The sequence below is a fragment of the Pseudopipra pipra genome, chromosome 2 (genome assembly GCF_036250125.1).
Source record: "Pseudopipra pipra isolate bDixPip1 chromosome 2, bDixPip1.hap1, whole genome shotgun sequence".
Lineage (NCBI taxonomy): Eukaryota > Metazoa > Chordata > Aves > Passeriformes > Pipridae > Pseudopipra > Pseudopipra pipra.
In genome coordinates this window covers 11,661,187-11,676,049 of record NC_087550.1, presented here as the reverse complement: position 1 = coordinate 11,676,049, position 14,863 = coordinate 11,661,187, and the positions used below count along the sequence as shown (strand labels likewise).

The 14,863-nt window shown below is 43.8% G+C and overlaps 1 protein-coding gene across 1 annotated transcript in view; it reads right to left on the bottom strand.

The window, feature by feature from the left end:
• Window positions 1–11,588, bottom strand: part of USP25 (ubiquitin specific peptidase 25) — an 89,167-nt gene extending 77,579 nt beyond the window's left edge. Inside the window, exon 1 of the mRNA XM_064643984.1 lies at window positions 11,441–11,588. Coding sequence (XP_064500054.1) covers window positions 11,441–11,485 — 45 coding nt within the window. The 5' untranslated portion in view covers window positions 11,486–11,588. The remainder of the gene's footprint in view (window positions 1–11,440) is intronic.
• Between the last annotated feature and the right edge of the window lie 3,275 nt (window positions 11,589–14,863).

The following is a 14,863-nucleotide window of genomic DNA, read 5'->3' as shown; positions in this document are numbered from 1 at the left end:
AAGTTAAATTGCACTTTTTATAGACAGGTCTGTATTACAAAGAGTCCACTGTATTCAATAGAAGGGAAACATTGGGCAAAGAGCTCAGCTGTCTGTTTTGAATAGGAAGGAAAAAATCCCCAACTAAATAGAAAGCCTTTCAATAAAGGCTTTTCCATTTAGTCCAATTAAAAAAAAAATTAGTAACATGATTTCCTAAAGAAACAGACCCTGTGATCACAGAGCGTGCACATACCCAGGCACGTCTGCCCTCCTGTCTCTTGAAAGCAACAACCCCGACAGCCCAAGGCCACCTCAAGCACCTTGGCCTGACCAGAGGGATCCCCAAAACCCTCAGCAGCACCCTGGGCTTCCTGCAGCTCAGGCATCCAGCCTGCTGGTGCCCACTCCTTGGGACAAAAGAAGTTAGATGAGACAACACAGGGAGCTTGGGAAGAACAGAGGAGGAGCACCTCCACTCCACTGCAGTGAGGTCTTTCAGAGGTGAATTGACTCAACTGATCACCTCGCTCCAACTGTTAATCCAACGTGCATTACAAGATGAAATTCCATCAGAAAAGTCATGTGCTGCTATTTGCAGCATTCAGTAAAATTATTTGATAGCTTATCCTGCCCCCCACTAATCATTTAAACAGAAATCATGTTAAGAGACACAGGCATTTATCTTGGGGAGCAGGGAGGGAGGTGGGCAGGAAGGGACACAGGACACAACTCTGCGGAAGAATAAGACTACAGATAACACTAAGTCACCTAAAATCCGGGGCAGCATTTAACAGGTTGCCTGCAAGGTGTCAGGCTTCCAACAGCAGTTCCAGCTTCTCAGGAGAGACAGCTTTTCCTGGGTCAGGCACCAGGAAGGTGCTGGCACGTGCTGCGTCCCTGTGGAAAGGCCACTGCCACACCACGGACTGCCGGCCTGTGAAGGTCAGCGAGCAGCTCTCGCTTTCATTAGGTAATAACCTCCACGGACTCAGATGGCATTAGAATTGAAATGAACCTCAAACACAACAGAGACTAGAGTATTTAAAGATGTGGTGAGATTTGTACCAGGGATCAGCATATAATTTTACTACCTCGCAATTAAGGAAATAGTAAATTCAGCACTGTGCTCCACAGAGGGCAAATGAAATTTTCTAAGCTGGTTTCTTTCAAGGAGAAAGAAAAAAAAAAAACCGCAAGGTTTAGAATCTTTGGGGGTTTTTAATGGACTTTGAATTACCTTATATTGAAACACACATTTGCCTCAGCTCCCACAGAAAGCTGAACGTGTTATATTCTAATACATTCGGACATGGTCTTGAGAATCCTATGACAACTTTGGTTTATAACCACTATTTGCCATCATTTAGACCTCTCAGTCTTCCCTGTCTTGGTGGTATTGTAGTAGTACCCCCAAGAGTGATTTTCCGCCATCACCACCTACCTAGCTGAAATTTCACAGGCTGACTTGAGTAAAAGGGGTATGAAGTACTCTTCTAAACAGTTCACATTTTTGGAAAACAATCTGAAACAAAAAAAAAAATCTAAATTCCGTGCTTCCTTCCTAAAAAAAAATTAATTCTGTGCTGCCTTTCTAGCAGCAGCATTATGCCAACGCATTCCACATCAAACAACAGAGATAATAAGCTCTGATAGAAAAATCTTCAACCCTTTCCTACTCAGTAAGGTCACAGAGCCCTTGGCACCTTCCCGGGCCTCTGACAACACAGCACAGTCTGTGCACTGCACACACCCCCCCACACAGCGCTAGCAGGAGGTAGCACATTTACCAGTCGGCCTTAAATCAGTCCCAGAAAAATCTTCAAGGCAACACACCAAGTTAGCAAGAGCTGGAACTGGTGATGATGGGGAAATCTGTCTTTACCATTAATAAATCCAGAGGTTACAGAGTAGACCAGCAGACTGCACCCAAAAAAGCAGCCCAGTCAGCTTCAGGCAGGGAGACAATTGTGGTCCAGCCAGAGTTGTCACAAGAGACACTCTGTGGCTCTCAGGACCAAGTCCCATAACACACATGCAAGACCAGAGGGAACTTTTAAAAGTTGTCAGTAAGCAGTAAGTTATTTTTTAATTTCCACACAAGTAACGGCCTACAGACAGAGAAGACTTAATTCTAGAACTCCATTTAAAAAAAAAAAAAGCTTAGACGTCCTAATTAAAAAAACCTTCCTGTTACTAGCACCAAATAATTAGAAGTTTCTAACATAAGAAAAGAGTAGCGAGAAAGTCTCTAAATGAAAAGAACATGGTTCTCAAACAGATGAGAAATTACATAAGAGGCATCAGCAGAATTTGAAGAAAATAAGTTGACAAATGGGAAAATAGGTAATACTGAGAAGGGAAACCACAAGCTGTCTATAAAGCTATTTAGCTTAAAAAAAAAATCATATTTACAAGCTTAAAAGCTTTCTCTTGTATGTTTTCCCATGATTTTATATCAAAAAACAAAGCAAAAGTTAAAATCTGAAAAATATAGGAATGCTTTCTCAGTCACAACATAAGACTTCTGGGATCTGATAAAATACACAGTATTCAGTCCACTAACCAGGCTATTTATACCTGTGCACTTTGATAAAGTTTTTTTTTTCTACCCATGCACTTTTGGAAAGTGTTAGCAAAAAAAAAAAAAAAAGTGTTTTTCCAACAGCTGTAGTCCCAGGAGAAATTTCTTTTTCAAGTAACTAACTTTCAGAGGAATAAAATGAAAACAAAGACAAAAGTGGAGTAGGAATCTGTTCCTGCCACCTCTTTTCAAAAGAATGAGGAATGCCATGTGCCTGTGCATACCCAGCCTTTTCCAGCTTCTTACTTCAAAGAACTCTCAAAGTAAACACCTGAATGTAAATTTTTCAATGGTTATTTCCATGTGGCACTTTTTTTTTTCCTGGCTTATCCTAGTAATAACACAGCTAAATTCAACTTCTTGAAATTATTTTTTGTTTTAATTGAAATTTTATTGAAATTCACAAGAGTAAGTTTTGGTTTAATAATAAGAATAGACATTTTAGCACAAGTATCTGACCTTCCTTGGAGTCATACAGCTATCACATATAATACCACATGGGAACTCAAGCCTGGCATTTACTATTCTCCAAAAATAATAATCAGCATGAAATACAGCTACACAATTCACAATCCAAAAGTTTTACATCTCAGACTCAGACTCTAATGGCAAGTGAACATCCTGTTTTCAACGGAGACCTTTGGATTTCGGGGTACAATACCCGTGAAATGATGATATGACAATTAGCAGAAAGAAGCCACAGAGGGATATAATGCCATTATATCACATGAATTCATTTCCACAAATTCTGCCTAGACCACTATAAGGTAAAAGGGTCAATTAAATTTAAATAGCTATGGATAATGCCTTGAAAACACTAAAGCCTCTCTGACGAGCTTTTATTAAATACATTATTCTGTCTACATGTGCTTATTGTAAAACTTGAAAATATGCTTACACCTGATGGCTAAAAAGCTTTTGTCAAGAATATTTTAAGTACAATCTGTATGTGCTTGGCACCTAAACTTTGATAAGCTTGACTGTTGCCAATTAGTTGATACCAGAAACATTTTAAAAGAAATGCTGTGCATCGTATAATTTTTTTCAGCAAGAATCCACCAGCTAAAATAATTCATAAACCAGCTATAAACAAAAGCATCATGTCAAAGCTGTGCATCTCAGAACAAAATCTATTGGAATTTGCATACCAGTATTTCTGCTGTTTTACATACACAACTCTGTGGCAGGCAATGCTTTCAAAGTTAACCTGCTTGCACTCCAGCCTTCAAGCTGTTCCACATCACATGTTTGGTGTTTTTCCACCTCCAATAGTCTATCTTCAGAGAGCTACATTAAAACTGTGGACACTCAGTGGTGCTACCACTCACAACAGTGCTAAAGTCCCATCATCAGGTAACAACAGATTTCAGGGAAACTCTCATGCTGGTGGCTTTCAACACACTCCTGAATTTCATCTTTTATGGCATAGAAAAGCTAATGACATTTACAAAAGAATGAAAACTAAGAAACCTAACTGAAACAAAATCAGCGGGTTCTTAAATTGCAGGAGTCTAAATAGATTAAGTATTTTCATTGTGATTTTTAAATGCTTGGAACGAATGATGTTATTAAATAAGTGAGGAAAAAATCCCATAATTACAAAGACAAGAACTTACAAAGCCTGCCACAGATGACTGAAGTCACCACAATATCCAGCTCACGACATTTTGTGTCAATCCGTCCTTTGCACCATTTTAAGATCCAGTTCTTCCTTCATAGCATTTCACGGGAATCTCAACATTGACTCAAAATGTTGCTCAACATTTCATTCATGTTAAAGCCTAAACCCACAGATTCTGCACCACACTCACCAGGAAAATGACTGTAGTTCTCTATGTTATAACCACCCCTGTACCAGAAGACACAGCCTGGTTGTCAGCAGAAGGCAACACACCCCCACAGCCATTCCAGAACACAGACCAGGGTACTCGCCTCAAATACTGAGACAGGGAGCTGTAACCCTCTGCATCAGAGACAGACTTACATTCCCTTTATTCACTTCTGGAAGGTGGAGTGGTAACAGAGCACAAAGGTGGACAGGATCACTCAAGGAGAAGTTTCATGAAAATCTCCCACTAATGGTCTGTAGAGCCCTCAGTTGATTGTGAGTTTTAAATTACTACAGAAATCGAGACAGAGATTTAAACCCTGCAATACAATTATAGAGTGCAAATTTTAATGCTGGAATAAATTAAAATTTTATATTGTGACTGTACTCAACCACAGCATACACTACAGCTGCTCTCCATTCTACCTGCAAGTTTGGCTGAGGTGTGCTGGCAGAATACAGCTTATATATCCAGCACAGTATTAATGTAAGGTAACATGGAAAAATCTGATGTGCTGTTCAGAACACACTGTGTTGTCAAATAAAGACTTACAAGTGTTCACAAAAAACAGCAAGAGATGCCATTTGCCAACCTGATGCAGGAAACAGGAAAAAGTACTTCGTTTTACTTGGCAGAAAGCCTGAGTTTGTACCATCATGCAAGGTATGCTCTCCCTGTCCTGCTCTGCAGGAAAGCATCTCACCACCTTATCTTGACTTCGGCCATACAGCCTGTCAGCTTTGTCACAGTATTTTCTTCCTTTTTTAATAATAAAAAAAGATAAAGAGTTTATAGAAAACTTTCAACTTGACATAGCTTTACATGCAACTTACTACTGCGATTCACAGTTTTCCTATTAATTACGCCTGACCACCCATTAACCAGAACTTTGGACATATCACAGTCTCGAAGCAAATGGAAGGAATTTCCACCCCACCTGTCACACATTCAGCTCTCTGGCAGAAGTCACACACAAGTCACATTAGTTTCATTGAACTACTGAAACTGAACCCACGTTCGCTCCAGTCAAGTATTTTCTACTCTTGGCAAATACTGACTTCTCTAACAGCACCCCAGCTGATAAAGTGTAATCACCAGCTAACAGAAGCCCTCTCTATTTCCTAACAGGAAGAAAAGGCTGAACTCTACTCTAAAATCATAAAATCCTTTTGAAATACAATATCACAACAGCCTCCCCGACATCACTCACCCAGTTCTGTAGCCTGTGATTTGCATCAGGATGCTACACTGCTCCCCCAAGGCACAAGCCCTGGTGAGAAGCAAGCACCTGCCTCTGGTGAGAAGCTGAATTCTCTCGAATTACAGGTGTTGAGCCAGTGACTAAAGACCATCACACTGGTAACTTAGTCACTGGGGTTTGATGGAGAACTTTAACAAAGCCATCTAAAAAAACCCCAAACAAACAAACAAAAAACAACTACACAAAATAAAAGCCACAGACACACGCACAAACCTTCATTGTGACTCAGTGCAACCTTTCCCCACTTTAAAATAATCACACTGGTTATCACAAGAGAACTAGAAAGTGAAAGTACTCAGGATACTTTCGTTTCCCAGAAAAGCTGTTCCCACATCTGTGGCTTTCCTATTCAGAGAAAGTAGAAAAGACTTTTCTCTCTCAGTCCAGGTCCTGGCAACACACACACCCCCCTCAGATTTTTAAGAACTCTATTCCACAATAAGTACAGGAAGTTCATAATAAAAAAGACCCCAAACAAACAAAACCAAAAAGTCAGGCCTTTAAAGGAATTTATTCCTACATGAAAAGGCTTAAGTGAAGGCACAGCTCTTAAGCTTTTTGTTTACTTTTTATGCTTTAAAGGAACATCAGGAATGTCATGTTGGACTCTCAGCTTTTGCCAGATGACCAGCTGGAAACTGCAAATCAGTATCTTCACTACAGAAAGCAAAGGGCAGTAAAACATTAAGGAACCCTGGAAGCACCTCTGGGCACCTCAATAATCCCCCCATCACTGGCACTGCCAGCCAGTGGCTGTAAGGGGGTGACTGATGCAGCTCCCCAAACAACTCCTGGCACAGGTCATGTGTGAGGGTCAGACACCTCTCAGCTGGTTCTGCAAAGATCTGGGCCCAGCCTGAATAGGCAGCCTCCAAGTCAAGTTTAACAACTCAGCCACTGCACCAGTCCCCAGCATCCAGGACATCCCTCACAATTCACACCACTGAAATTATGGATCAGCTTCTCATGGACTGAATAATCAGGCTATCGACACTCAGGCAAGTTCGAGGAAGAAGAAAAGATTTAGCCAGAAATGGAATAGAATTTCTATGTTTCATTCTTCTTTTTATTACTCTTCAGTTACAAAAGTCCATGAACATCAACTGAATTCACAGAATTAGAGAGATGCTACTTCCAGACCAAACATATCATCTCAGGCACAAGAGTGCAAGAAAAGCAACTGTTCAATTATCCTCCCACTTATCCTTACAAAGCACTTTTAAAAATGTGAAATATTTTTATATTTTGAGACATGGTAATTTGCTTTTTTGACCTTTTCATAGAAGCGGATGGGTTTTGTCATCTTTTGTAGATGCTGCTCCTAGCAGCTGTCTATATAGGGTTATCCTAAAAATATATTGTTGTTGGGGTTTTTTAAGGAATTACTGAAGATATTATAAAATAATATTACAAAAGGTCACCATAAAAATACATAAGCCTTACACTTTCATATCCTGAAACAGTATTTTTCTTTCAAGGCATGGACCAAAATATATTTAAAGACATCATTTCAGACAAATTCTATATGATAGTACTATAGTTGTAAACTCCTGCTACCACAGGACCATTACTGAACCTCTGTGAAAGGTTTTCTGAATGCAACAGGTTTTAGACTGCTATTAAAGGTTTCAGAAACATGCTGATTCATATTATATTATACCAATAAAAAAACCCCTCCAAAATTCAATAGGCTTGCATAGATACAAAAAAAACCAAACCTTACACACACACCCACCTCACACTAAAATCCATGAAAGCAGTCACAAAACCAGAAGGCATTCAGCAGACCAGTCTGACAAGGGCTTTCAAAATCACTTTGAATCACTGACCTTTGCACCTTGCTCTAGCTTTCAGAAAATACCAAGGGGAATCTGTGTCGAAGGTGTAATTAAATTTTTTAAAATACAGAACAAGATGCATACATTTAAAAGCATAACTCCAGAGCAATTCAAATGATTTTTAATTACTCGGTAGTTGCTGCAAACACTTTCAGTAAACCAGTGTGGTTATTCTTCTCACCTTGGCCAAAAGAGGTAAGAAAGCTTTGGGTACCAGCACTGGCAGGTATAACCCCCCATATTCAAACCCATCTGACACACCCATCTGACAAACACAGAGATATGTAAACTATCTGCATTCCCTGACCCAGGGTACATTTCTCAGATGCAGGAGGATACCCAGATGTTGGTCACAGGAAAGAGCAGCTCTGGCCATGTGATGAGAGCAGCATCCTGCAGCCTCTGGGATCCAACAAGCACCCACCATCAGGCAACCCTGAACTCAACTATTAAAACACAGAGATTTTAAAGGCTTGGATTTTAAATCCTTGGAAGGTTACCACCTACTGAGATGGAGAAAAAGAGCACACAAGATATCCCAAGATACCTTCCTTGCGTACCAAGCTCTTGGTATATATGCTCTGCAATTACTTCCTGCCATTCAGGACTGCATCAACATCTCTACTCCAATTGTTGGAGACAGATAACTGCATCATCTCCTGCATGAAGTGGCTTTTGCTTTCAGGAAAGAAAAGCAGTCAGTGCCATATTATTAGCTAAATCCTTCAATAATAAGTACATCAAAACCATGGGACAAGCAGAGCAGAAGCACACACATGAGCTAGCATAATTTTCTCCTTATTACCCCAAAAAAAGAGTACAGGAGAGGAAGTAAATAGTATCAGACCTTGCTTTAAGCCAAGCATTATTTCAAGTGGTAAATACCCTTAAAAGTTTGTGCTTCTTTAAAAAAAAAGTAAAAAAAATTGAGCTGAGCTGACACACCTAACTTTATTCTACTATCCTGAGATTACGCTGCCAATGCACTGCTGAATCACAGGTCTGAAATAACAGTGGGTGTGGGAAACCAAAGGACAGATAAAACAGTCTTTAAACCCATCTATCAACCAACACTCGGGCCCTCTCCAGAAGCAGTAGAACTTGATAACACACATTGCTGAGAGGCCAGCTAAGTGTCACCCTATAAAACCCAGCTTCTTCAACCTGCTGTTCCGAGATGGCCATCACAATAATTATCAGAGCTGAGACAACACTGAAACATGTTTGACCTCCCTGCATGGTTACTTTCAATTACTCAAAGAAAAAAATCACCATTTCCCCCAGCCCCTGTTGCTCAACCCTGTGTAAGGGACACTGGCCAAGTGAAGGGTCTGGCAGCACCAGGGCTGCCTGGGAAGGTTTTTCTTCAGGAGGAAAATCCGTACCTGTGTTCACCAGCACTGTAGGACTGCCTGGAGTACAGGGAGTCCCATAACACACGTGCCTTAGTGCTTCAGCAGCAAACTGCCTGTTAAAAAAAGGACTCGACTGGACAAAAATACAGATGGGACAAAACAAGAAAGTCCTTCTCTTAACCTCCCAGGCCATTTACCTTTATTCACATGCTTTAGTCCTCATACGACCATTATCTATAACCTCCAGACACCTAACAATGTCAGGGACGCACGCAAGAGATGTGAGCAAGGAGAATAACATGATTAAATATTTGCTTCAGGAAATAAATTACAAGTTTTAATTAGGAGTCAAGATGACCAGTAGAGATGAAAGAAAAAACTTCTCTGGACGCAATGCAGCTGCTTTTACTACACGATAAACTAAAGATAGCTTCAGTGGGAAACAGGCTGTTTGTAGTTAGAGCATTTATTAATACAAACCTACGTGTCCAAGTGCTGCTGAAGTTTGACACACACTTCCTGTATGACAGTAAGAAAACATCTGATGAACAATGTTGGGAACCACAGTTCTGAATAAAGTATGCTGATGACTCAGGCATCTCTTGTAAACCCAATATATTTCTGCTTGTATGTGGTTTCTTCACGCTAACATAAAATAATCATGACAAACTTTGAGGTCTCCAGAACAAACTCTCATTATTTGTGGAGCTTGGGATTTTCCTCTTTTGAGGGAAGATGGTGAGTTAGTGGTATGGTAGCTTCTCCACTTTTCCTCCATCTGTCAGCTCCCTGAACCTTCAAAATTTTTCTTCTTACATGCAAATAACCTGAACGACGTAAAAAATTGTAACCCAAGTAGCTACTCATTAGTCTCAATAAGCAATGAGATACTTACTCTGGAATCAGATAATGCTTTTTTGAAAAGTACCCTCAAGATTTACCTTTTCCTCACTCCAGCATGGAATCAGGGTTAAAACAGAAAATCTCTGCCACGAAAAAAAACTTATTTTACACAATTGCTCTAGATACTTAGAGAAGTGACCACTAGCCATAGATGCTGACTACAACTTTAGAATTATTGCTAACTTTATTTTTTACTGCAGGATGTGTTACCCAGCATCTCCCACAACCCATCTTCAACCACCTTTAAGCTTATCCTTGATTTGAAGCTAAAGTAACCCTGAACTACTGACCTACAAGCAGTTCAGCTGAAAATCACGTTTCTTCTAATTTAGCTGAAAATTAACATTTCTCCTTCAGGATTATTGACAGAAGGTTCAAACAGGCAGCTCTGATCAGTGTGCAGGAGATACTATGTAACTGAGTATCGGATGACATAATTGCGGGACATTCAGTAAACCATCAGAAACAGGTTTTATAAAAGGTAAACTTGTTCACAAAAGTTGTCAGATGCACAGCAGCAACTAAGTTTTCAAACATAGAAAGCACATGTAGCAGTAAATCTGCTACATTAATCGGCGAGCACACCTCAACTGAAAACACTTGACTGAGGAAAAAAAAATCTGTCCGTGCAGCCCTTGCCGTCCTGCTGAAGCAGCCAAAAATCAGTGCTAACTACTTCCAACTACGATAGCAGTCTTTGCCAGACACGCCTTTCCCTCCAAACGAGCTTCTTGAATGCGAGTTGTACCACTTTAACCAATTACACCTTAATCAGCACATTCCCACTGTCCACTCTTACGACTGCAGCCATTTAACTTCCACACTGACTACACCAAAGCACAAACACCTTTATCCTCTTATAAAAGCTGCACATGCCATTATTAAAAAATAAATAAAAATCAGGGAACAGGGCAGCAGTCATATCACTGAACTGCAGAGCTCTGTTAACCAGCAAGTTACCTTTAAAGCATAAAAATTATTGCTTAACAAGCACTGAAATTTAATTTCAGATATTTCTCAACACGGTTCAGTTCACTTAAAGGGACGAAGAGCTTGAGAAGGCATCCTTTTTTCTTTTTTTTTTTTTTTTTGTGACAGAGAAACATTCCCCGCCAAGTCCTGGTGTGCAGGAAGAGACCCGTAAGCGCCGTCATTCCCCTAACCCCGTTCCGCGATGCGCGTTAACACGGGTCCCTAAACGCGGCACTTTTTCACTCCAGCGGGAGCGCGTCACCGGCTGGAAATAGCGTTCACCTTTGGCGGGCGCGGATGCCGGCGCTGCAGGGTCACGCCGGGCGCCAGCAGCATCTCCCCGCGGGGAGCTCGCCCGGGACCCCGCGGTGCTCCGGGGCACGTCCCGCTCGCCCCCAGCGCTGCCGCCCCGCCCGGCTCCCTGCGAGCGCAACAGGCCCGCCCGGGCCCCGCGGAGCGCGGGGTGTCCCCCGCGGGCAGCGCCGAGCCCGCGGCCGCGCTGGCGGCGGCCCCCGCCGCGGCTCCGCGGCCGCTGGAGCGGCGGGGCCCGGGAGAGGCCGCGGCGCGGGGAAGGCCCGGGAGCGGCTCGGCAGGGGCGGCTGCGCCCCCGGCGCGGGGGGAGCGGCGGGGCCGGGGCGGGCGCGGCCAGGCCCGGGCGCGGCGCGGACGCGGCGCGGGGCGCTCGGCGGCCCCAGGGCCGGGCCCCGGCGGGGTCTCACCTTGGCGGCGCCGCCGGGCTGCAGCACGTTCTGCTCCACCGTCATGGCCCCCGCGCGGCTCCCGGCGGCGCCCCGGGCTCGGCGGGCGGCGGCGGCGCCGTGCGGCGGCAGCTGGGCCGGGCCCGGGCTGGGCGAGCGGGGCGGGAGGCGGGGCGGGAGGGGGAGCCCGAGTCACCGCCCGGCGGGCGCAGCGCGGCCCCGCTCCGGCCCCGCTGTCACTCCCGGAGCGCCGAGCGCCGCCCCCGGCCCGGCAGCGGCGCCGCCCCGCGCACCTGCCCCGGGCGCAGCCCCCGCCCGGCCCCGTCCCCGCCCCGCCGCACCGCCCGCCTCCATCTTGGGAGCTCCCGGCGGGAGCGCCCGCGGCCGCCCCGCTCCGCCCCCGGCGAGGGCTCCGCGCCCCCCGCCCGGCGCAGGGCCGGCCCCGGAGAGGGCGAAGTTTGCCCTGCTCCGGGGGGGGCCGAGGGCAGCGCGGAGCGGCGTTTCGGCTGCGAGAACCCGCGGCTTTCCGTGGGATAGGCGGGGAATTTCTGAGCGGTTCCAGCGCTGTCGCCGCTCGTAGCGACGACAAACCGCAGCACCAGATGAATCACGGAAATCACAGGATTGTTGGGGTTGGAAGGGACCTCTGGAGATCATGCAGTCCGACCCCTCGGACAGGGCAGGATCACCTGGAGCAGGTGACACAGGAACACATCCAGGTGGTTTTGGAATGTCTCCAGGGGGAGACTCCATGCCCTCCCTGGGCAGTTCCAGGGCTCTGCCACCCTCCGTGTAAAGAAGCTCTTCCTCGTGTTTTAGATATCCTCATTGAGGAGAACTTCTTGTCTTTTAGTTTATGGACATTGCTCGTCCTGTCTCTGGGCACTGCTGAAAAGAGTCTGGAACCACTCTCCTGGCACCCACCTTTGAGATACTTATATGCATTAATGAGATCCCCTCTCAGTCTTCTCGAGACTAAACAGGCCCAGCTCCCGCAGTCTCTGCTCATAAGAGAGATGTTCTAGGCCCCTCATCATCTTTGTGGCCTCCACTGGACCCTCTCCAGTAGCTCCTTGTCTGTCTTTTACTGAGGAGCCCAAAACTGAACACAGTAATGCTGCAACTTAAAAGTTGCAGGTTTTCCCTCTCCCTGCTGCGGTTTGGCTGGGTTTGACTGGGTGAGCCGTGAGGGAATGGTATTCAGCGTTCAAATTGAACAGGAATGTCCTTAACTGTTTTATTGCTGACTAAAGTATGGGTAGGGTAGCAGGTTGCAGCAGCCCACAATGAATTTTGGCACCACAGATAAATGGTATTGGGCAAAAGATTGTCCCTCTGTCACCCTGCCCTGGAGGGTCAAGGAAAGGGCAGGAAAGGACTCAGCTTTGGGCATCAGCTCAAGCAGAGGAAAGCCCACGAGGTCCTGGGCCGGCTGAAATGCATTTGACCAGAGGCAGGTGAAGGGCAACAGAGGAGCCCACCCCACGTTTTGAGTGCCTGCCCAGTGTATGGTACCTGTGTCCCAGTTACATTTCTAAGGCCAGTGAAGCTTGGTCTGTAGGAAAAGCTGAGGAGAGCAGCAACGGTTCTGAGAGCCCCAAGTACCTAAAAAGCACGAGCTGGTAGCCTAATGCAACAAAATGAATTGTGGATACTGCTCCTCTGTCACAGAGAGCCTCAGCGTTTACGCCTCTATAATTCAATTCCCTCCTCTCCCCACAGTAAAATATGAATCTTTTTAAAACTGAGACTATCAGGTAATAACATCACTGCAAGATCTTGGACTTTAAGTGAAACACGAGCACAGCTCGTGACAACCTACAACTGCTGCCTTATTTCACTGTAGCTTCTGTGCAGGAGATATTGCAATTTGATCAATATTTGCTCTTCTCAGGTTTGTTGCTCATAGATTGTATCAGTTTTAATGATTTGGCCTTTTATGCTGCAATATGAGAGGCGATTTTTAAAATTAATGTTCCCAAATAATTTACTGTGCAAAAGACAAGAAACTATGCAGATAATACAATGAAATCAGAAATAGCTTGCGAATTACTTTTCTGTAGATAAGAGCAGAAATTCTCTCTGCTCTGACTGATGGCTATGTGTAAGAAAGACAACCATAGTAGTTTGGGGGTTTCATTAAAAAAAGTTTTCTGTAGCACTGTTGTACAGGAGCGCTGGTCCAATTCCTCTGTCCTCTTCCAATATATAATCATGCTTTCTCTCATACCCTGTGTTTTTGACATGTGGTATGTGCAGATAATTTTCATCAAAGCTATTCATTATTTATATTTTTTGAAAATAATATAAGCAATACAGCTTTTAAATTAAGTACATTTGTCTTGCAATATTTTTTCAAATGTTTTCACTATTTAATTTAATAGCTTCCCTGACAGATAAAATGTGTCCAAAAAGAAAGTGCTGGAAAGAAATTATACATTTTGTTCAATTTTCTTCAATTTAGTATAGGATGACAAAATATCAGCTTCCATTTAATTCCCCTCCTCCAACAAAATTATCACTTTTAAGGGCTCCCCACTTCCTCACTTTCTTTAAAATAAAAAAAAAAGGCTGAGCAATCCACTCCTGAGACGGGGATTTTCTATTGAAATACATAATCTGAACCACGGTCATGGAAATTAGGGTTCTTTCGTACATATGGTGTTGCAGGAAACCAGACAGAGCAGAGTTTCATGTTCCGTTTGCAGCACAAGCTCTAGATGAAGTACACTGAGCACAAGGCTGGAATTTGTACCGCATCGGAAAACACCAATGGTTTTGTCAGGGCCACAGTCTGGAAAGAGCTCTTGACTTGATGGTATTAGTATTCCTTGGTGTCTATAATAAATTAAGGAATTGTTGTTTCAGAAGAAATTTAAAAAGCAGATTGCTTGGTTTCACCCTCCCTTCCTTTTCAAATTCTGTTGAGTGGAGCCCAGGTGAATTTTGTGCGAACCCAGCAGAGAACTCAGTAACTCAAGGTCCAAAAGCTGTCACACCTGCGCTGGCACAGCACAGAAAGAACCATACAAGCAACTTGGGTTTTTTTCACTTATGTAATATTGCATTAAGCTCCTACAGAGCAGTATCTGTATTGTTTCTGAGACATGCTACCTTAACAAAAGCCCACAGTCTTAGATTTCTGAGCTCCTGTTGCCAGTCTGCAGTGATCGTTTAGCTGTCATGCTTACAGAGCTGCAACCATTTTCCTGCTAGTTTTATTGATGGTACTAGTGCACAGAAAGCAAAGTGATCAGAGGCTGCATCATCACATTTGCTTATGGGTCTCAAGAGCTGAAATTTATTTCTCTTTTTTTATCCCTTCCTGTTGCTTATATTGTTGCTTGGGCAATGTACCTTAATGTGCCTCTAATATCTTAAATAGTGTAAGATGTATGTATATATATTTTTCCCTGGAAGTTTATGGTAATTCCACTGAGTTGC